The sequence below is a fragment of the Cnephaeus nilssonii genome (genome assembly GCF_951640355.1).
Source record: "Cnephaeus nilssonii genome assembly, chromosome: 1".
NCBI lineage: Eukaryota > Metazoa > Chordata > Mammalia > Chiroptera > Vespertilionidae > Cnephaeus > Cnephaeus nilssonii.
In genome coordinates this window covers 74,092,485-74,115,884 of record NC_137072.1, presented here as the reverse complement: position 1 = coordinate 74,115,884, position 23,400 = coordinate 74,092,485, and the positions used below count along the sequence as shown (strand labels likewise).

Here is a 23,400-nt window from a genome sequence, read left to right as displayed (position 1 = left end):
TATGCTCCATAAAATGATTACTCTCAAAATAACCCCAATTACCTTTTATCGTTTTGGCAAATTATATGAGTGTGATGTAAAATTGTCATTGTTCTATTTCTGTGGTTCTAATACCAAAGTGAAGAACTAAATTACACACACACACACACACACACACACACACACACACACACATACACATGAATATTAAGGGTCTTTGGTTCTTTCTTGGGATGTTTTGCAATCACTTTGTAGAGATAAACAAGGCCCAGTTATGAAGGTTTAAAACTTTGGTGGTGCTGTTTGTTTTTTAACTTGTGAGGAAAGCCTGTAAAAAGTCTCCACTGCCTACATATTTTGGGAAACAGGGGAAAGGAGGAGGGTCTTAGAATTAAGGGTGGGTTAGGAATAAGGTTGCCATTGACAAGTGGGAGTTTATTGGGTGGGAGAGGCTTCCTGAGAGGGGTAATGGAGGGAGACTTTTCAAATATGGCTAAAATATTTCTGAATCACATAAATGTTAGGCTTGCTTAAAATTCTAAATTTTCTACGACACTGTGGCTGACCTCTTGATCTCTTTTCCCTCCTGGTTCTGCTAATGTGTTTTTTCCCTCCTCTGGGGGTGGTGAGCGGTCTATAAATAATATCTTATGTAGAGCTTCCTCTGATCTCTGCCCTTTGTTCTCATGTTTAGTGAGCGTTTAGCTTTTCTAGGTAAACATTTTTCAATCATTAAACCTTTGAGTGAAGAATGTAGAAAAACAATTTTTTATACCCCTCTGTTGATCTTTTTCAATATCTTTTAGAAGGTTTGAAGTGAGAGGAAAAAAGCATTTTTCTTTGGATCATGCTGAATAGCAAAATGATAATGCTTTCCTTTTTTCTTCTTTAATGTGTATTTTTAACCAGTGTATGAAGAGTCTATATGTGTAATGTATGGGACACAAGAACTGTCAAGTGGGTTTTGCTCTCATTTCCATTAAACTTTTTGATCTATATTACTAAGCTATCAAAATGTCCAGGAGTCTCAGAAAGAAGCAGCTTTGAAAGAGGGTTGTTTGCTCCATTGCTAAGGTTAATAGATCTTAGCAATGGAGAAGATGTGTTGTTCATTGAACTTGTGTATTTTTAAACACATGTGAAGCCAGATTTTAAGGGGGGAACATAGGTCAGCAGAGAAGTATATATTAAAGTAAGACATAGGAACACATGCTCACCCTCTTTAGGCATTAAAGGGGAATTTTATATTCATGTGACCACTTTACACCATGTTTTTCAAATATTTAAGATAAATATTGGTTTATAACTGATATTTCACCTTCTATAAATTTACCTTGTGAATTCACATAGTGGTGGCTATTTTTATCCATGTAGGCTCTACCTACATGGATAATTCTGTAATGCATATTTTTCTACCTTATTTTAAAAAATTTAGTTAAATCATTCTAAAGGATTTTGTGGTTACTGATAGACAGATATAAAACCTTTGGTTCCATCCTAACCGGTTTGGCTCAGTGGATAGAGCATCAGCCTGCGGATGAAAGGTCCCAGGTTCGATTTCGGTCAAGGGCATGTACCTTGGTTGCTGCACATCCCCAGTAGGAGGTGTGCAGGAGGCAGCTGATCAATGTTTCTAGCTCTCTACCCCTCTCCCTTCCTCTCTGTAAAAAATCAATACAATATATTTAAAACAAAACAAAACAAAAAAAACCTTTGGTTCCTTTGGGGTTATTTTTCTTTCTCTCATCAGGGAAAGATGCAGACTACTGACTCTGTTTGGTGTATTTATTTATTTATTTATTTATTTATTTATTTATTTATTTATTTAATTTATCTTTATTGTTGAAAGTATTACAGATGTCCTCTTTGTTTTTTTCCCCATTGACTCCATCTACCCCACACCTGCCCATCCCAGGCCTTCAACACACTATTGTCTGTGTCAATGGGCTATGCATATAAGTTCCCTGGTTAATTCCTCCCACCCCCTCCGCCCATCACAATTAATGATATAATAAGTTTTTAAGACTCTAGGAAAGGAGACATTTTGGTAGTGCTGATGGGGGTGGAAACGGAGAGGTTGATGTTGCCACTTCCAAGGTAATTAGAATACTTTTAATCGCTATTCACGAATCTTATGTTCCTAGGTGGATTAAGTTTGAAGAAAAAGTGGAAGAGGGTGGTGAGAGATGGAGCAAGCCCCACGTGGCCACATTATCCCTTCATAGCTTATTTGAGCTGAGGACATGTATGGAGAAAGGATCCATCATGCTTGACAGGGAGGCTTCTTCTCTCCCACAGTTGGTGGGTAAGTATGTTGTTTTACGTTCCTATCATTTTTTTCATCTTTTCCTACCTATTCATGAGTTTCCATCAATGCCAATGACTTCTAGTATAAGCAGAGTTGAATATTCTAGAACATTTATTCTCTCTCTTTTTTTATGTTTTAAAACTAATAATGTTTCTTGCAGAAAATTTGGAAAATACAGACATATATTGAGAAGAACATTTAAAAAGTCATTCATTGCACCTAACATTTTGGTGTATTTTTATCCAGTTTTGTTTCTCAATCTTCTCTCTTATGCTTTCCATTTTTATGTTATTTAATAAAAATTAATATTGTGATTATACTGTATGTACATGGATATGCATCTATTTTCTAGGATTAATATTTTGAATGGAGTCCCCACCCAATTTTTGGTTATATTGGACTGGATGTCTGGATACTAGCTTTGACCTTAGACATTGAACTGAGCTGCTCTGGGCCTCAGTTTTGTCGTCTGTACAATGGGGTTTAAATCCTCTGTAGGAAGGAAAACAGTCTAGTTCCTGGGTTGGGGCTGATTTTGTAGACGGAAGTCAAACTTCTTTAGCTGTAGGTAGAGAAAAGTTGTGTGGAGCAAGAAGCCAGCAGAACCTTATGGGTTAGTGACTGAGTCAGATCACGTTAGTTCTGAGTGTCATTTGTACAACCACCCGCAAGTCAGTGAACTAATGGTACAGGGCAGCTTTGGCATCTCTTGCAATTAGTGTTGTGTAGTGAATGTTAACTCAACATGTAGAACACCTTGGGCACACATAACTACATTCTAGACAGTAGTAATTGTTTTTATTTTCTAGCAGAACCAGAAGTATGGCCTAAGCGGCCTTATTACCCTTCAGAGGTAGGTGTACTGAATAACAGCATAGGTGTGTTGCTCATTGAGCACACCTTCAAAAACAGGTGCAGGGGCTCTGCCTGTTATTCCTAGGAAAATTCTATAACCAGGTGACCATTGGACCTGTTGGGATGACTACACTTTCCCAAGGGGTCTTCAGGGTACCTACTTTGGGATTATGGGGAAGAGGATGTGGATCATGGCTCTACAGAAAGGGACTAGTGTAAAATTTCTGTGTAATTTCAGATTGCTGCAAAATTTCTTTAATTATCTTTAGACAAAAGGCTTGCCTATGGCATCTGTGTCTTTCTAGACACTGGGGAGGTTATAGTACTTATACTGAAAGAAAAGATTTGTTGTCAGATGAGGCATATATCTGGCTGATGTATGTGTATTCCCTTCTTCTTCCGAGAGCTTGTTAGATTTGCAAAGAAGCCCCATACTTTTCATGCATCTGAATATTGAAGGTGCATGAGAAGGGAGAAAGACCAATGTGAAGATGCTGGGTGGACAGAATTAATGAGTTCATGCATTTATTCAGCAATGGTGTGTAAGCTTCTACAATGTGCCAGACACTGTTCCAGGCCCTGGAATTAGTTTGCAAATCTACCACTTTGCAAACGGGATAAGTTACAAATCCATGTGCATATAGTTAGTCAGAAGATAATGTAGGAAATACAGCTCTGTGTAGAATTTTTCGTATTTGACAAGGCAGAAATGGACATTTGATATATGAGAAGAGATCTTGGATTATTGTATCAAGGGAAGGTGGGGCCCACCTACAAAGACAGAAGCAAATGGAAGGGATGGTTTTCTGGGCAATTTGTTCCACTGTCGATTTTAAAAACTAAATTGAAATGTTACTTAAATATGAAAATATATCATGTTGTTTGGGTCTATTTAAAAAAAAAGATTTTTATCATTGAAACTCTTGTGGCTTTCAAATTCCATAGCTGAATGATGACTGTTACTTTAGCCAAGTGATTCTTTGAGGTAGATAAGTGTAAGGATTCTTCCTTCTTCTTCTACATCTCAGCCACAAGAATGTAAAATCAGAAACATTAGGATTCTAAATTGAATAAAGGCATTCACATTGTATGTTCTTTATTTACAATGAGGGATACGTCAGCTTTTCTTACAAAGCATCTTATGAATAAACTAGGATAGAACAGTAAGTGATCTCAGTCATACAAATACAACTCATACTTCAGTAGAAACAGAAACATGGAGAACAAAAACGTGTCTCCTAACAGAATGATTTGTATATTGACGATTTAAGGCTTTATAATTGCATATGCATCTTACAGAGCTGAAAGCATCCTAAGTAACAGGCTGCCAGAATTGTTTCATGAGTATCCTTCCTTAATGGCCTACTGGCACTACAACGCACTCTTAAACATACATGGGTATCACTCTTCACCCACTAACTTTTTTCATTTATTAAAGTCTGCATGAGAGATTATTATCTAAAGTGTTAATGATTAGCAAAAATCAATATGATTTTTGAGTGAGAACTGCAATCTCTGTATTCTTAGACTTCAAGAACTCATCTGGAGCAAAAATGTCTGAAATCAGACAAGTTGCAAAAATATATTAGAAATGCATACATGCAAGGCAAAATGGACATTAAATTGTGTCCTGGCAACGCATAGGCAGTCTAAGGGGAGAAGATGTGTGTGGTTTAAAGGTCACCAGAAAGATTCCTATATTCAAAAGAAAAAGTCTCACCATAGGCTTTTGTTACTGCCTGAAATTTCATCATTTGGAGATTTATTTCACTGAGCCCAGGGAGTCCTGTATTAAAATATACCGCTGTCTGACAAAGGTCATATATTAATTCCATGAGACACAGAGTGGTGTTGTAGAAAGGATGGTGGGTTTACAGTTGAAGGGACTTTAATGAAAGATTATGTCTACTAGCCTGGATGACTGTGGGATGGACAAAGCAAATTCCTTAACCCTTTGCACTCGCTTGCTTTTTTCCTCGATTCCTTTATTCTAATGCTAACCGTGTCGAGTCACACTCGACATCCGAGTGCAAAAGGTTAAACGCTTTAGTGGTCTCAGTTTACTCCTTTGTAAAAGCAGGATGAAGGTGGACTTCTCAGGTGTGATTATTATGTTCTTACATAACTATGTCAGCATACATGAGTTTATCCAAATCTTTCTCCCGGTCGCCCAGCAGAGGGCTGAGTGTAGACTGAGTCAGGTAGATGTTCAGGGACTTCGTGAGCAGGAGAAAAGATCCTGAAAGGTGTAGTGGATGAATCTGGAAATAGTTAACAGCTTCTGCGCTGTGCCTAGATGTGGTCAACAAGGGTGACGAAAGTTAAAGTGGAATTACATACTTGGACTTTCTGTAAAACTGTCTTTGGGATAGTCATCACCAGAAAGGGTCATCTTAAGGAGCTTCCGTTCTTCAGCAACTAACCGACCTTTCAGTTGAAGTAGAGGACATAGTCCCACATTATAGTGGAGCTTTGTTAGCCAATGACCAGAGAGGTTCTGGTATTTACTACGTTTAGGAAAGGGTCTCCAAGCATTCTGTGTTCTCACTTTAATTTTCCATTACCTTTTGTTATCAGCTGTGAACTTTTTCTTTAACCTCCATGCATTTATTTAAAAAAATTGTCATTAAAATTTAAAATTAGACACTACTAGGTCACCTTGTACTATCATTAGTTAGTAATAGGTTTGCTCTGTGGTCCCTGGGGCGAGCAGGCAGAGGAGAGGGCCAGGGGTGCATTGTGGAGCTGATGATACAGAGAAACAAGTCAGAGGCAATTAAAGAGGCAAAAATCAACAACAACAACAACAAAGCAATTCACAAGTGAAAGAAAGAAAAGAAAGGACCAGATTTGCAGGAGTGCAAGGAAAAGAACATGTTTGAGAGAGTGTAACTGGCTGAAAAGAAATACTTAAAAATCTTCTGAAACAATCTAAACCTTGCAGAAAGTTAAAGAAGATGAAAGGGGGGAAAGCCCTTATTTCATTACATGTATTTATTTAGTTCTCACCCAAGGATATGTTTATTGATTTGAGAGAGAGAGAAAGAGAGAGAGAGAGAGAGAGAGAGAGAGAGAGAGAGAGAGAGAGAGAGAGATGAGAGAGAGATGAGAGGTGAGAGAGAGGAGAGAGAAATATAGATCAGTTGCCTCCTGTATGCATCCCAATTGAGAATTGGACCTGCAACCTTTTGGTGCATGGGATGATGCTCCAACCAACTGAGCCACCCAGCCAAGGCTCTGATTTCATTTTAAATGACAGAAGATAGAATGGTAACTTGAAGAGTTATTGTCATTATTTGGTTATCAAAAAATTATTATTTTTTTTTAGCAGAGGGTGAAGCTGAGTTGTTTTGTCCTGAATTGAGTTGAGAATTATGTGCAGCTATGTCTTAATTGAGATACATTCTCCTCCCCACCCCATTTATCTCAAAAATGAGAAGAAAAAGTAATAATAACAAGTGTGATTATATCAAAGAAACAATAGCAAGATTTTTAGCCTTTTTTGCAGTCCACCTGCTACTCCTTCTTAGTGGCCTCTGTTGCCTCGAGTTTGCAGGCATGAAGGAACCTGGTCGTGAGCAGAGGGAGACTGTCTAAGCAGTCGTTCCTTGCCTCACACGTGCATAAAAAAAAAATTCAGCCCAATTCTGATTCTCCTCAGAGCCTCTTCTTGTTTTCTTCATGCAGAATCCCTTCTTAAAGCTGGTAGAAAATTTTGTCTTTAAAGTATTTAAAGGATAAACACTGATTATTTTGGTAGCTTTATTATTACTATCATTATAATTCTACATTTAAAGAGTGTCACTCACATATGAAGCAAGTGCATTGGTATTTTCCTCCCCTCCTAAGTTAAAAAAAAATTATGTCATTTCGGGTATTTTATTATGATGGGACATGGATTAGGAAAATGTAGCTCTATTTTTAGAGTTCTCATTTTTATATTTAAAGGCGTTCCTGAGCTATGGCTGTGAGCAGATGTGTTAGTTACACCTTTTATATTTTCAGAATAGTAATATATTTGTTTTATCGCAAATCTATGTTCATTTCTAAATAATCCAGAAAAATATAACACAAAAATCAAAATACCACAAATCTGATCATGCAGAGCTGTCCTCCTGCAATTTTTCTGTACATCTGTTTCCAGATATGAAATTTATTTTACAAAACAGGATCATATTATTACACTTTAATCTGCTTTTTTCTAAACTCAAAAACATCATACGAATTTTCTTTCCACATCATTAAATAGAAATATAACCATCATTTTAATAGCTGCAAAATACTTAAAAAATCTATTATTGGGCATTGAATTGCCTTTAACATTTTATTGTAAAGAAAAGAAGTGACCTGGCTGGTATGTGTGCTCAGTGGTTGAGGGTAGACCTATGATCCAGGAAGTCATGGTTTGATTCCCGGTCAGGGCACATATCCGGGTTGTGGGCTCGGTCCCCAGTGTGGCAGCCAATTAATGATTCTCTCTCATTGATGTTCCTGTCTCTCTCTCCCTCTCTTTCCTCTCTGAAATAAATAAATATATATATATTAAAAAGAAATAAATAAAGATCACTCAGGACTGGGTCCCCAGACCTCAGCTTTAAAAGATAAAAATAAAAAGAAGTGAACATTTTTGTCCTCTTATGAAACTGTTTCCTTAATATAGATTTCCAATGGTGACGTATCCAAAGGGCTTGAACATTTTAAAGGGTTTTGTCATGTGGCTGTGGGTGCCTTCTGGACAGAATGCACTGGTTACTACACTCATCATCAGTATGTGGAATTGCCTGTTGCACACATCCTTCATGTCCCGGGGGATTCACCTTTTAAATTTTGCCACTTTAATAGATTAACAGAGACCTCGTAATTGGTTATATTGTGAAAATTTGTTCAAATTGTCTGTTAGTCTTGGAGTTAACTTGGGTGTTTGTATTTCCTTTAAGAATGTCTCCTTTGGCCCCAGCTGGTTTGGCTCAGTGGATAGAGCGTCAGCTTGCGGACTGAAGGGTCTTGGGTTCGATTCCAGTCAGGAGCACATGCCTGGGTTGTGGGCTCGATCCCCAGTGGGGGGTGTTCAGGAGGAAGCCAATCAATGATTCTCTCTCATCATTGATGTTTCTATCTCTCCCTCTTCCTTCCTCTCTGAAATCAATAAAAATATATATATATTTTAAAAAAGGAATGTCTCCTTTGGCTTTTTTTCTTTTCTGTTGCATGGCCATCTTTCTGTTGGTTTGCAGAAGCTCTGCATGTATCAATTTTTTTTTTGGTTTAGAGCTTCCTTTTCAAATAAAGAAAAGTATTGTGTGATATGGAAAAAAATCTAAACTGTGAGTCAGAAAACCTGGTTTTATTTTGGGGTATTTTGCCTCTAATTGGGCTATGTCTGTGAACAAGTCTCTCTTGCCCAGTCTTTTCTCATCTGTGGAACAGGAGGTTGAACTGGACGCTCTTTGCTATCATGTAGGGTTGGCACATTCTTTCCCAATTGGTAACGTCTGTGGAGTTTTGACACTGAAGGCTTAATTTCAGTGTAGCTATGAGACGTTACTGCCCTCACTTTCCTTGAAAGGTTTTGTAGTTGATGCTTAAAGAGTTCCCTGCACTGTGGGCCACTTTTATGGGAACTTAATGAAAGGCATAAGCCACACAGATGTTTTAACCTGTGCTAACTGGTGATTTCCAGGCGTTAGTAACGGAGGGCTGGCTGTGCCTATGGAGTCTTGGTTGGAGATTACAAGGGAGGGCAAGAATAGAGGGAGGCCCTGCCAGGAAAGGTAGATAAGAAACACTTTAATCCACAACCCTGGAATTAGGGTAGGAGTTTGATAACACTTGCAGCCGATATGCTGGGGCTGTTTGTTTATTTTTGTGGTTCCGCTGTCAACTGGACTTTCCACATTGATCAAGACTTAAAGGGAAAGTGGAGGAGTTGTGTTTGGTAGCACTAATTACTTTTGCTGGGGAGCAGAGGGTTCATTGTAATTTCAGAATCAGTTCTGAGAGTTTTGTTGAGCATGGTTTGCATAGTTAAAAGTATTCAGAGCGAAAGGCCATTGTCAAAAATTCTGATGGGAGAGACTCTTCCAGCCTTGCCCAGGCTCCCTACCAAGTGGTCCAGCGTGATGTGATATTTATGGCATCTAAGGCACGTGATGGAAAATCTGGATTCCGCCTCTGTTTGGCTCCCAAATAGTTGATTGTACACTGTATAAATCATTAGTTTCTAGTCCTAGGCTGTGAGGCCAGGTTTGTGAGTGCTTGCTTTGTAAAGTTGAGCTGCTGAGAGGTTTGGTTATGCCCCGGCAAATCCCCTTGAATATTCCTAACTTTACAAAAGGTTGGGAATGCTTGGGAGATGCTGTTATCCTAACAGCTCCAGTCAATTTTCTCTCATTCTCTCTCCCCCCCCGCCTTTATTTTATTTTATTTTTTCCCCATCACCATTTATCCCTCCTATGCCCTCTTCCACCTCCTCCCTCACCCCCTGCCATCACCACACTTGTCTGTGTCCATGAGTTTTTTCTATGCCCTCTTCCACCTCCTCCCTCACCCCCTGCCATCACCACACTTGTCTGTGTCCATGAGTTTTTTCTATGCCCTCTTCCACCTCCTCCCTCACCCCCTGCCATCACCACACTTGTCTGTGTCCATGAGTTTTTTGTGTTTTTTTTTTTTGCTTGCTCAATCCTCAATCCCTCTCCCCCTCCCCCACACTAGAGCCGTCTGCCTGCTCTCTATCTAGGAGTCTGTCTCTATTTTACTTGCTAGTTCAGTTTGTTCATTAGATTCCACATATGAGTGAAATCATATGGTACTTGTCTTTCTCTGACTGGCTTAGTTCACTTAGCATAATGTTCTCTGGTTCCATGCATGCTGTCACAAAGGGTAAATTTTTCTTCCTTTTTGCAGCCGAGTAGCATGCAGTTTTGTTTTCTTCTCCATTTTTGTAAACTGAGAACTTTGCCCAAGGAAAATATTGATATGTGCTAGATGCACCCATGTACCAGGAAAGGTGGGCATGGGGTGCATTGTTCTGGTTCTATGCAGGGACAAAAGCTCTACCCACGTCCTGCCATTGCATGTCTTGCACAAATTCTGTGATGCTTTGTGCTGAGTCCTATTTTGGACAGAGGAAATGTCAAATTGTAATGTGACATTAGATGGGGTGCACCAGGGTACATTTGCGCTGACTTGTGAGAAAAAGGATTTCGTATTTTTGAAAATTTTTAAATTTTTTATATTTTTCTGTTACAGTTTATATTCACGGTTATTTTGTATTAGTTTCAGGTATACAGCATAGTGGTTAAACAATCATATACTTAACCAAGTGTTTCCCCTAATATTTCCAGAACCCCCCTGGCACCATACAAAGTTATCACAATATTATTGACTATATTTCCTGTGCTGTACTGTACATCCTAGTCACTATCTTATTTATGATTAGAGTAAAACTTGTCCTTCAGCAAAGCCACCCATGGAGCAATTTCTGTGAAACACAGTCAGTCATCTTTTCTAGTGAAAACCATTCCTAAAAAAGGAACTAATAAAAAAATTTTTTTTTGTAGTAAGAATAAGATATTAAAATTTCATAGAAAATTGTAGTCAGGTTATACCTTAAAATGACTAATGGGTTATATTGGATCTAAACAAGAATAGGCATCCCTTCTGAGATAAGACTAAGGCATAATTTGTAGTTTAATTGCTTTTATTGGATTGATTGGTATTCAAATGACCTGATATGGGAAGGCATTGTTTTCCTTTACTGGGTCCCATTATAAAGAAAGTAGAACATTACAGAAGAACTTGAGGAAATATTTTAAAACATCAATAATGTCACTACTTTTAATTTTGCATATTCTCTAAGTTTTTTATATCATTTATATTGCTGGCACACTTGCTATGATAGAGTACATGAACTTTTCTAATCTTATCTTTTTTTCCTTTAATTGAAAAATGTAAATTGCTGATTTATGCTGTTACTCATAGAAGAATTGATTAATGTGAATTTACTATTGAGTGGAATTAAAAAAATGAGCAAGAATTTTTTCTCTCCAAAAATATAATTAATACTGGAATATTTATAGCTCTCATTAATCCCAATATTCCTGTACCTGTGTCTTTACCCTTCTCATAAGGTGGGAAGTTTGAAATTTGGAGAATAGTATATTGATATTAAATTTGAGGATGACATCTTTAAAGTTAGAATAAAAAATTGACTTCGTGGTCTTGTGACTGAGTTTTGTTTTTGTTTTGCTTTGTTTTTGTATCAGATATGATTGTTGACCATCAGATTGAGACAGGCCTTTTGAAACCTGACCTTAAGGATAAGGTGACCTACACTTTGCTCCGGAAGCATCGGCATCAAACCAAGAAGTCCAACCTTCGCTCCCTGGCTGACATTGGGAAGACAGTCTCCAGTGCAAGTAGAATGTTTGCCAGCCCTGATAATGGTAATGCAGGGCCGGCTGTCTGCTGCTCTCTTTACCAGTCTCACCTTTACTCCATCGCTTGTCACCTTTTGTTTAAACTCCCTCTCCATACTTCTTCATGCTCAAGTTCATACGCCACAGCCATTTCATAATGACCCTTTTATTCCAGTTGGGCAGGTTTGCGGTCCTGTTGGAAAGATTTCAGTGGCTGTTGTAGGCTACAAATGCCAAGAGGCCTTGCTTGCTCCATATACATGGATTCTGATGGACTGGGATGGTTTGGTAATAATGTTGTGATGAAACAACTGAGATGAATCAGCGAAGGTGTAGATTATTGAGGACATCAAGGAGTATGCTTTCGACATGGTAGTTTGTCAGAATTAGGACAGACTAACACATGAAGGCTCTGCGATCTCTTATAGTGAAGTATTTGCTTGGTATGTGAGCTGGTATCCAGCCTGTAAATGATCATCAAAATAAGGCTCACTGTTATTTTTCTACTTAAACACACAATCTGATCTTTAGTTATATGATAATGTTAGCTAAGGAGAATAATGATTCCAGGTGGGACATTAACCTCATTATATAGCAATATGAAAGACTGTCTTATTTATATTCTATTGCATTCACCAGAGCTTTCTGTAAAGGGTCTTGTCTTCTGTGTCATTGTCTTTGTTTCATATAAATGTCATGACTGGATACAATCTGAGAAGGGAGAAGTTAATTTGTATGGAGTACTGAAAAATGAAGGCATGGTGGGAAGAGTTGCTGAGCATTGAGCTGGTACAAGTAGGTCTCTCCCACCCCACCCCCAGTCGTTTTTTAGTATTAAGAGAAATGAGTAGATAAGGGAGCTTCTAATTCACTGCCCTCAGCTGCATTTTCAGAATAATATAAAACATGCTGTCACGGAAAAGGTGGGCTAAGTGAATTGTATAAACTGAATTCTAACTCAGCTGCTCCGTTTTCCGGAAATTTTAGTATTTCTGACTGAATATTAAAATGAATGGTAGTCTGGAAGAAAGCTTTCCATTAGCAAACTTTTGAACCATTCCATTATTGTCAGTATTAAAATGAATGGTAGTCTGGAAGAAAGCTTACTATTAGCTCTATTTTTTAACCATTCCAACCTTGTAGTTTCTCATGAGTGTTTAGTTCTTAAACAGAACCAAATAAGAAGTTCAGTTTTATTAAATGGCTTAGATATTTTTTCAAAAATAAAATCAGTTATAAACAAATAATTTAAAGAAAAATACTGCTTATAAAAAAACAGTCACAAAAGAAATAAGATAATCTAGAACATTCCTACTACAATTTGATGGCCCTGCCATTACCTGGAATGTTACTGCTGACTGGAAATGTTTTGGTTTTTTAAAATTGTGTTTTTTTTTAAGAGAGGCATTGTTTAGTGGCTGGAAATGTTATGGGATGAAGAGATTATTATAACTGATGTCACATATATTTCATTTTAAAAGCACCCCGTGTTTTTAAAATTGTGGCAATTAAAATAAAATTCTGTCTTTCATATTTTATTTATTACTAGAGGCCCGGTGCACGAAATTCGTGCACTGGGGAGGGTGTCCCTCAGCCCAGCTTGCACCCTCTCTAATATGGGACCCCTTGGGGGATGTCCAACTGCAGGTTTAGGCCCGATCCCTGTGAAATCGGGCCTAAACCTGCAGTTGGACATCCCTCTCACAATCCGGGACCGCTGGCTCCTAACCGCTCACCTACCTGCCTGATTGCCCCCTAACTGCTCCCTTGCTGGCCTGATTGCCCCCTAACTGCTCTGCAGGCCTGATTGCCCCCAAATACCCTCCCCTGCTGGCCTGATCACCCCCAAGGCTTTTATTAGTATAGATATGACCCTGCACAGAAAATTTTACTAACCCTGCTTTACAATAAAGGCTTGACGATTGAATCATTAGGACCAGACACCAAGATTTCCTTTCTTTGCATAGTGGAGGGAATACTTATCTTGTCTTTAAGTTGCCTGGAAATTAAAATGAGATAATGACTTAGAAAAGTATAAAAGCACCATATAAAGACAACTGTCTTTTTAATGAAGTGGTAAAATGAAAAACACTTTTTATTATTCCCTTCCTTCCTTTACAGCTTTTATTTAAACTTTGAAATTTATAAAAATTTCACTCCAATTTTCGTTTCTTTACAGTCAACATTATTTTGTATTGGTTTCAGGTTTTATATTAGTTACAGAATAGTGGTTAGACAATCATATACTTTACAAAGTGTTCCCCGATATTTCTAGTACCCACCTGGCATCATACCATCATTACAACACTATTGACTATATTCCCTATTTAAGTGACAATGGGTTTACAGGTTCCTTTCAGTCTTTCTTTTGTGTTGCTCGTCCTTCCTTTTCTTTCTCATTTCTTCCCTCATTTTCTTTATATACTATCTCAATTGGCCATCAAAGCTCAGTGAAGGCACTGGGAAATGCTTAATCCATTTTATAGACCAGGAAACTGAGGCCAATTCCAGTTGGCTGTGGAACTTGACTCAGCACACAGGAAGCCCTCAGAGCCATGCTCTTTGCGCTTCCTAAGGGGCAGCCGCCTAGCAAACAGAACAAACCTTCCTGTCAGGCTTCCGAGCCTCTTTCTCAAGCACCTCTTCATTGCGGATGCTCCATATTTTTTCCTCTCCCCCTATTCTTTACTGCCCCCCCTTCTCCGAAGCAGGTGGAAGGCTTTCCACTCACTGCCTAGGCATGCTCTGCCATGGGGCAGGGTGTCGCGAGCTTGCTTTTGGGTCAAGGCAGGAGCAGGAGTCACTGCCTCTGAAGTGTGAAGGCCGCCTGAGCGTGGCCGGTTAGCACTGGGAGCTTCTCTGAATCACATCAGTTAGTCCAGTACCCTGCAGTGCAGCACCCCTCCACTGAGGTGGCACGACCCCTAAACCCCCGCCTCAGGGGTGAGGGTCCTTGCCCCTCTGCCAGGAGTCCTTCCATGCCCCTTGATGCCTGGCTGGGCCCACCCACGTCTTGGGGGCACTGCAGAACCTCTGTCTCTCTGCAGATGAGGCAGATCCCTGCCCTAGGTCTCTGCAAAGCTATGAATCTGTGGCCAGAGGCCTGGTCTGGGTCTCAGCAACCACATGCCTGCAATGTTCCCAGGGACCCCGGGAGCGACTGGGCGAGTCCCGCCTCACCTCCCCGGGGTGCCGATCTTCCCAGGGACCTCTGGGAGCGGCTGGGCGGGTCCGGCCACACACCCGTGGTTGCCAATCTCTGGGAGCGGCTGAGCGGGCCCGGCCACACACCCCGGGCTGCCGATCTCCAGGCCACGCCCCCCCTGTGTTGCTGATCTCCCCAGGGACCCCCGGGAGAGGCTGGGCGGCCTGGCCATGCCCCCCATTTTGCTGATCTCCCCAGGGACCCCCGGGAGCGGCTGGATGGGCCCGGCCACGCCCCCAGGTTGCCAATCTCCCCAGGGACCCCCGGGAGCGGCTGGGTGGGGCGGCCATGCCCCCCTGGGTTGCTGATCTCCTCAGAGACCCCCGGAAGAGGCTAGGCGGGCCTGGCCACGCCCCCCCAGGTTAACGATCTCCCCAGGGACCCCCGGGAGCGGCTGGGCAGCCTGGCCTCACCTCCCCGGGGCGGCGATCTTCCCAGCGAGCCCCGGAACTAAGAGGACTGGGCGCTGCCATCTTGATCTTCTCAACAGCTGGATAGGCCACCCGGAGTCCCGCCCCCCAGCCTCCCGCCGGCCCAATCGTGGGCGTAGCAGAGGTGCGGTCAATTTGCATGTTTCTCTATTATAAGGTAGGATTCTTTCTCTGGCATAAAATGAAATTCCATGATTTAGAGTTTTTGTTTTTTTTTGTCATGAAGTTGGTGATAGTATAGAGAAGCAAGAATCCTATATAATCCTATGTAATAAAAGGCTAATATGCAAACTGACCAAATGGCGGAACAACCGGTCGCTATGATGCACACTGACCACCAGGGGGAAGATGCTTAATGCAGGAGCTGCCCCCTGGTGGTCAGAGCGCTCCCACGGGGAACACCACTCAGCCAGAAGCCAGGCTCACAGCTGGTGAGCGCAGTGGTGGTGGCAGAAGCCTCTCAGGGGTCCCAGACTGTGAGAGGGCACAGGCCAGGCTGAGGGACGGCCCCTTGCCCCCCCCCCCCTCCCAGTGCATGAATGTCGTGCACCGGGCCTCTAGTATTGATATATTTGCAAAGAGAAGAGGAAAACAAGTATGACAGAGTGAGGGTGCTTTCTACCAGTGTGGTGTGATCTTCATTTTCATAGATGTGCAGGCAGAGTAGAATTAGGAACAGATGGGTCTTGGAGGCCAGCATCTTGTGCTTTGGGAGTGGAGTAACTAATGAGTTGATATCACTCATCACTCAATCTTTTATCCTATCAGTAGGTCTTCGTACTTCAGAGGAAAGTTGAAATTGCTCTTGTCACTCACCTTTTCTCTTGTGACGGGTTATATAGCTGGGCAGAAAGCAAATAGGAAGGGCAGGCAGTTCTCTTCCTTTCTCTCTCCACTTACCCTGAAGCATGGAATTCAAGGAGGGCATTTTAAACATGTTATTATTGACCATTGTGTTACTTAACTCCTTTTAAACATCCAGAGGCAGGAATTAAGATTTGGCTTTGAGAAATTCTATAGTAATGAATTTCATGTGCTCCCAGGGTGGTACACTCTTACAAATGAACAGATGGTTAAATTTTGGTTTTCTAGAGGCCCTTAACTTACAAGTTTATACAGTTACCTTGGTATATTAGGGTTTAATTACATAATATTTTTAATGTTATGAAATATTCCTAGGATACATTTATAAAAATAAATTATGGAACTCTTGCTACTATTTTAATAAACCAGAATCTTTTTTTTTATTGATTTTTTACAGAGAGGAAGAGAGAGGGATAGAGAGTTAGAAACATCAATCAGCTGCCTCCTGCACACCCCCTACTGGGGATGTGCCCGCAACCAAGGTACATGCCCCTGACCGGAATCGAACCTGGGACCTTTCAGTCCGCAGGCCGACGCTCTATCCACTGAGCCAAACCGGTTTCGGCTAAACCAGAATCTTATATTGTAGTTAGAACTGGATTCTGATATCTCTATGTAAAATCTAGATAAACTTGTCATAGTCTAGAAAATAGACTCAGTGACACTGTCAACTTTAGTTATAAGAGCAACAATGTAATTAATTGGTAGTTGAAATTTATGAAGATCCTGGATAATCAGGAATTTTTTTATTTCACAGTAGTATACTGGAGCAACCTCTTGTCTACTCATAAGAGTCAGTTATCAGGAATTTTGTGACCTTGTTGTTATATATAACTGTTAGTAAAAATTAAATTATATAAACATATGCTTAAATACTTATATTAAAAATGAAGGTAATAAAAACTCAAACTTCATCACTTCCTACTTATTTTACTGCATTTTGTTATAGTCTATGCTCTTGAGGTTTTTTACACCTACCGTGCCTGGATGGTCGCAATACTATAAAATGATATGCTATTGTGTACCTCTTCCCAGCTCTGCATGTAGTGACTGGTAGTATTTACACCAGATGAATCAGCAAAGGCTACAAATCAGGGCTAATATTTATTGGTGATTGATTGTCTCTAGACTTAAAAAAGTGATGAAGAAAATGTTAATAATGCAGAGTCAATTTAAAAGTGTATGATGGCCATAGTTGCCTTAGTCACCTTGGCTGCTACAAGAAATCACCATAGACCGTGTGGCTTAACCAACTGCATTTATTTCTCACAGTTCTAGAGGCTTGGAAGGCTGGGATCAAAGTGCTGCAGATTTGGTATTTGCTGAGGGCTCTCTTCTTGGCTTGTAGATGGCTTCCTTCTCACTGCATTTTCACCTGGCGGAGACAGATGATCTTTGTCCTGTCTTTCCTTATAAGGACACTAAATCCCATTCAAGCTGGCTCATGACCTATTTACCACCCAAAGGCCCCACCTTCTAATATCATGACATTGGGGGGTTAGGATTACAACATGTGAATTTGGGGAGGATACAAATATTCAGTCCATAACAGCTGTTAAAATGTGAATAGCATAAATAATTGAGGAAATATTCTTCTGGTATTCAGAAACTGTTATTATCCAAGTTAGCAAAGGAGTTACCGACATTATTGACAGGTGAGTGAAGTCTGACACGTGTCTTCATTGTTTTGCTTTTGTCTTGCTTATTAGCATAAAAGATAATGGATGTTCATCATGGATACTGGAACTGTGCTTGTTTGCCAGTTGCCACTATAAGTTGGCTACAGACAAAAGAGTTTGGTGAAAATCAGCAGAAGCATTCTATGAGAATCAACTGGCACAGGCAGGCAAATTACACAAGTTTATTGTTGATTTTATTATTATTCATATGTGTGCTGCACATCCTTTATATCCTTTATAAAATTTACTACACACAGACACACACACACAGACACACACACACACACACACACACGTTTTTCTGCCCTGCTTGAGAGCTGGTTTTCAAATATTTACCACTACACTCACTACCAGTCCAAACACTGTCTATCCATAGCTAAAGACTAACTCTCATGTTCAAGGTCCTAATGTGGCTTGGAGTTCAATACAACTTAGTGTTGTTGTTTTTTTTTAAAAAAAGGTAAACATTTTTATTTGTAATAAACTAGGGAAGAATCAGGCCAGCTTCCAAATTGTTAATTATTGTGAAATTGCTACTTGTCTGAGACATTTGTGAATTCTGATGGATGTGTCTGCCAGGTAAGAGACTTTAGGCAAGTTCTATAATTTCTCAATATATTATTGAGGCATTTCTATAGAGTTGGTGTTTACTGAAGAAATTAATGAGGTTATTAATTCCTCTGATGGTGGGTTTTCCTTTACCTATTCTATTTCTCACTATCATTTCAGGTTGAACTACATGAAATTGCCATTTTTGTGGGTAAGATAGAGTTGACTGTTGGTAATTTCATATAGTTCTAATAATTTGGTCGGAGACACGTAGGTGATAGTTCTGTATTATTATGGTTTACTAGGAAAGAATAACATTTAAGCCTAGGAACATTCCTTGGTAGTATTTAAAAATCAAGTAACCAATCAATGTGTTTCTCTCACATCAGTTTTTCTCTTTGCCTTTCCCTCTCTCTTCCACTCTCCCTAAAAATCAATGGAAAAATGTCCTCGGGTGAGGATTAAAAAGATAATAAATAAATAAATAAATAAATAAATAAATAAATAATCTAGTAAGATGGATTCAGTTTGCTTTTTATTAGAAAGTGCAAGTTTATACTTGGTTTGGTATTCATCAATACATACTAAGATGTTTATGACAAGGTTACCTGATAATTCTGCTTTTAAAAGCCATGGTTTATAGGATGATCTGATTTTTAAAAATACCACTTACTATTTACATGGATACTTCTGATATGTATGGTCTAAGCTCAGAAAAGATAAATGAGACCTGCCTTGAGGACCAGGATCAACCAGAATCCAGGATCACTGCCTTTGTGGAAATTTGGGCAAAGCTGTCATCGATTTGTACTAAACTGTTATAAAAATCAGTTCCTTGTCCTTCATGGTTGGGGAGTACCATACACTTTACTGGAAAGTGACTTTGGTTATCCAATCAGACCTACACTTTGAATTTTATTTTTCCTGAGTACAATTTCATGAACCCATTTTTCATTTGTATTTTTAAGTAAAAAATTCGAAAGTAATTCAGTACTCAGTTTCAATATCTATCAAACCGAGGTAATAAAAATTAAATGAGATAACTCTATGTAAAATGTCTAGAATGGTAATCGTCACATAGTAATCACTCAACCAATGATATTAAATTATATATATATATGTTTAAGCACAATTAAGGAAGAAAATATCATATTACGTAAGAGTGACTTTTGGCATTATATTTGCCCTGTAGCTTACTACTTGGGAAGACACTTATGGATACAGTGCTGATTTATTTCCTCTGCCCTTTGGTAGTATCATCAGCCATGGGAGAGGCAGGAGCCTGTTTCCATCTCAGTCCTCTTACGGAATACCGGTCCCTGTCAGTGGCTTTACATTTTGTTGAGTGTCTGTCAGGGAAATGCTCAACCACACAGAATCCAAGACTTAGGTGAGAAGTTGGGAAAGGTGGCAGCTCCAGCCCCGGGCGGTCAGCTCCTAGACCTCACCCTGCTTCCGCCAGGCTTTCTCCTGGTGCCATATGGCGTCGTCTTTACTGTTTATTGGGATACAGACTCCTCCTGGTTGACTTTATCTTCCGTCCACCACTATTTTTTTTTCCTGTCAAGTTTGAGAAATTAGATCCACTTGCTCCCACCACTTATATCTCTCTGGATTCTTCTTTTCAGTGTTATCTGCCAGGCATAATACTGCTTCCTTGCTTTCCACCACATGCTGTTTCTGACATAAGCACACAACATCTTCAGGTTTTTAAAAGTCTATTCAATTTCCTAAAGTGACATAGGTCGTGGTTCACAACGTAGAACAAACAGTGGAAAGAAATACATTCTTTTTGTTAATAGTAATTCTAGGCCCCATTGAAATGTCAGATTAGCTAGGCTGTTGTTGCTTTGGATCTGATTTGAGATTGGTGTCTTCAAGCTCTTTGGTTTGGATAACAGATCAAGCTGCCTCGATGCTGGCATGTGGTGGATCTGGCTGGGACCACTGCCAGGTTTGGCGGCTGTCTCAGTCTCTTTAGAAACTCTTAGCTTTTTGTCTGGGCTCTGGATTCCAGCTTATCTTGATTGTCTCTGGCTGGGTGGTTCTACTTGGTGCTCCCTCCTCACTCCCCCGCCCCCCTCCCATATCCTTGAATTCAGACCTGGTTCTTGAATCAATGGGTGAGGCAGGTATTTTCCTTACTTCCTTCCCTCAAAGATTCTGTTCCGCTGAAGCAGGCCATCATGCTCCTCTAGCTCTGAGATGGATCCATCGACAGACCCACATCACCTAAGATGAGTCATCTTCCCAGGTGCCTTTCTGCATACAATCAGCTCTCTCCAAAAGCCAGCAGCATCCCTCCATCTGTTCTGTTCAGAACGCTAATTCTGCATTCATTTGCGTAGCACAAATGAATATCCTGGCCAGAAACCAATGATCAAGCTCTTCTCAGCCTTAGATTTAATAGCTAATCCATGGAAAGTTTCTATAAAAGTACCTAAATGAAAGTGTTTCCTAATAACAGTAGTTATTGTTTTCATTATATTTCTAATTCATTTATCAGACCCCATTCTTATCTTCCTTTCCTTTCCCCAGGTAGGTGACCAATCTTCCAGCTTTATAATGTTCAGATCTTTAGATAAACAATAATACATTTTCCTCCACGGGTCGTTCCCTCCTTGTATGTGGTAGTCTGTTCTGCTCTTTATGACAGTGAAGAGTCAGGCTTAACCAGTTAACTGCCACGAATCCAAAATGAAAACCATCCCCATTTCTTACATATGCACTGGAATATTTATGAATTTAGGTTACCATAGTTTTCTTTACAAACCCAGAGATGTCACTAACGAGTCTGATTTTAAAATTGGGTGACCAGAGTTGATATGTGAGGTTTGCATCTATAGATGCTTATGGCATACAAAGTTAAGAGATAATCACAAAAGTGAGGATTTAGATTTTTACATTAAAGGCCTACTTTATAATCTTCTTGAAGACATGGTATTATCTTTTCCAAAGGCTACACTAATCCTGGGCTTATCCTCTGTAGTAGTGTGATTTTGAGCAATTTATTTTAATTTTTTTATTGAATTATTAGGGTGATATTGGTTAATAAAATTACATAGGTCTCAGGCATACAATTCTATAATACATCATCTGTATATTGTGTTATGTGTTCACCACCCCTTGAGCAATTTAAATAACCTTGAGCCTCAGTTTTTATGTGTGTAAAATAAAGATAGTAATGTCTTATTCCGTGTGTACAACCAGGAATAAGCTATCTTTGTGAAAGTATTTAATTAGCACAACATGATGTACACTGTGCGGAACAGGTATTACCCAGAAATATTTTAAGGGGCAAATTTAGTGCCTTTCATATTTAAAACTGAGGACAGAACTTCAATTCGGCACCTTTATTTTGTATTCTATTATTTTCTGTGTCTCTCAATTTTTTTCTTCCACTACTCCATATATGAAAACCTTATTGGAGTTTTACTTTTTAAACAGTGTTACTTTCATTATCAACTTCACAGATGCCAAATAATACATAATGAGGTATCACTCATGAGCTTTATAATGTTTTTAATTTAGAGTTGAAAATTGATCGGTATGTCTGAGCAATGACAGTTTTTAGCTCTCAATAAGTAATATATTTGCAACAGGATGTTACCATGAAAGGAACATATTTTAAAGTGTTACTAATTGCCAGTCTGTTTTGCGTAGCCAGAGTCTGTGATGAAGTAAAGTAACCGGCCCTATACTGACTTGCTGCTGTTAGCCCTGAATAAATCTTTCAAGGCTTAAGGTCCTTGGTAGAGCTGCCCATATGAAGTCTTGTTTTCCCACGCCTTATCTTGTTCTAAGAGCAAATAGGAGAGTAAGAGTAAATCTGGGGTCAGGTCCTGGTCTCTGTGAAAGGGAAGTAGAGAGGAGTAGAGGGAAGATAGGCAAACACGAGAAAAGGAGTAAAGGCAAAATAAAGACATGAGATGTGAGCACTGTGGACTCTTTCCTGGGTCTTCTCAAAAGAAAAAAGGGGAAATAAAAATCTTCCGAGATGATTAAGCATGCCTTATTCTACTCAATCCCTGTTTCATTACAAATACAAAGGACGAAAAGGAGATCATGGCAGGTTTGTAAACCTGATTTCTTAAGAATCACCTTTTAAATTTAAAGCAGATTGCAATCTTTAGGGTTTCCAACACCCTTTTGGATGTTGAACAGAGAAGACATCATTCCATCAATGATAATAGTACTAGTAGCAATGATAACACCACCTCCCATTAATTGAGCACCTATTATATACCAGGCATTGTTCTCTACTATGGTTCTAATGTATATATCATTATCTCCATTTGCAGATGAAAAACCTGAAACTCAGAAATGTAAGATAACATGGTCAAACATACAAAATGGAGGAACCCAGTTGGTTAATAACAATATGCTACTGCAACTACAGCAGGCCACGAGCTTCCTCAGGTGTAATTTATTTCCCACACATCAGTGAGTTGAGGTCTCTTTGTGTGATCCTATGATGTTGAAGGGCTCTGGCAGGAATACATACCAAACATGGCCATTGGATGTCTTTATTGGCTTTTCCAAATGGAAATTTGTAGACAACCTGTCTCGTGTTTACAGGTGAAATGTTGCTATGCTCTTGGGTTAAATTTCTTGACTAAATAACAGTATGAAATGCATAGTAGTTGCTCAATAACCATTTGATCATACAACATTGCAATCCTGAAGGAGTCCTAAAACTTTAACATAAGTAAAATTTATTTTCTTCTTAATAAGACTGTTAAAAAATAATTTTCATGGAGCAGATTCTTGGTCTACTTGAATAATTCAATTAGGGACACCCTCCTCACTTGAACAGGTTTGGGATTGATGGATTTGGATAAGTTGATTCTCCAGGGAAACATGAATCAAGAAAAAAGTCCTCTTCACAACATCTTTTTCTACAGTCTAGATATTGGAAACCATCATTAAAAAATCTTTACAGCTGTATATCTTTCCTTATCAATTCCCAATCATATAAGCCAATTTCTACCTTGTTCATGCATGAAGTCAGGCAAAGGTCATTTAAAAGAGAACATGTAAGATAGAAACAAAGCTAAGTTGTTTATTTTGTAGCTTAAGTGTACAATAAAAACATGATTTGGAAAAGGTG

At 39.4% G+C, this 23,400-nt stretch overlaps 1 protein-coding gene across 2 annotated transcripts in view; it reads left to right on the top strand.

The window, feature by feature from the left end:
- The window catches only part of SLC4A4 (solute carrier family 4 member 4), a 345,037-nt gene that overhangs the window by 155,350 nt on the left and 166,287 nt on the right, over nt 1–23,400 (top strand). For both annotated transcript variants that reach the window (XM_079775045.1, XM_079775044.1), the window contains 2 exons: nt 2,124–2,284; nt 11,410–11,589. In XM_079775045.1, the coding sequence (XP_079631171.1) occupies nt 2,124–2,284; nt 11,410–11,589 (341 nt within the window). The remainder of the gene's footprint in view (nt 1–2,123; nt 2,285–11,409; nt 11,590–23,400) is intronic.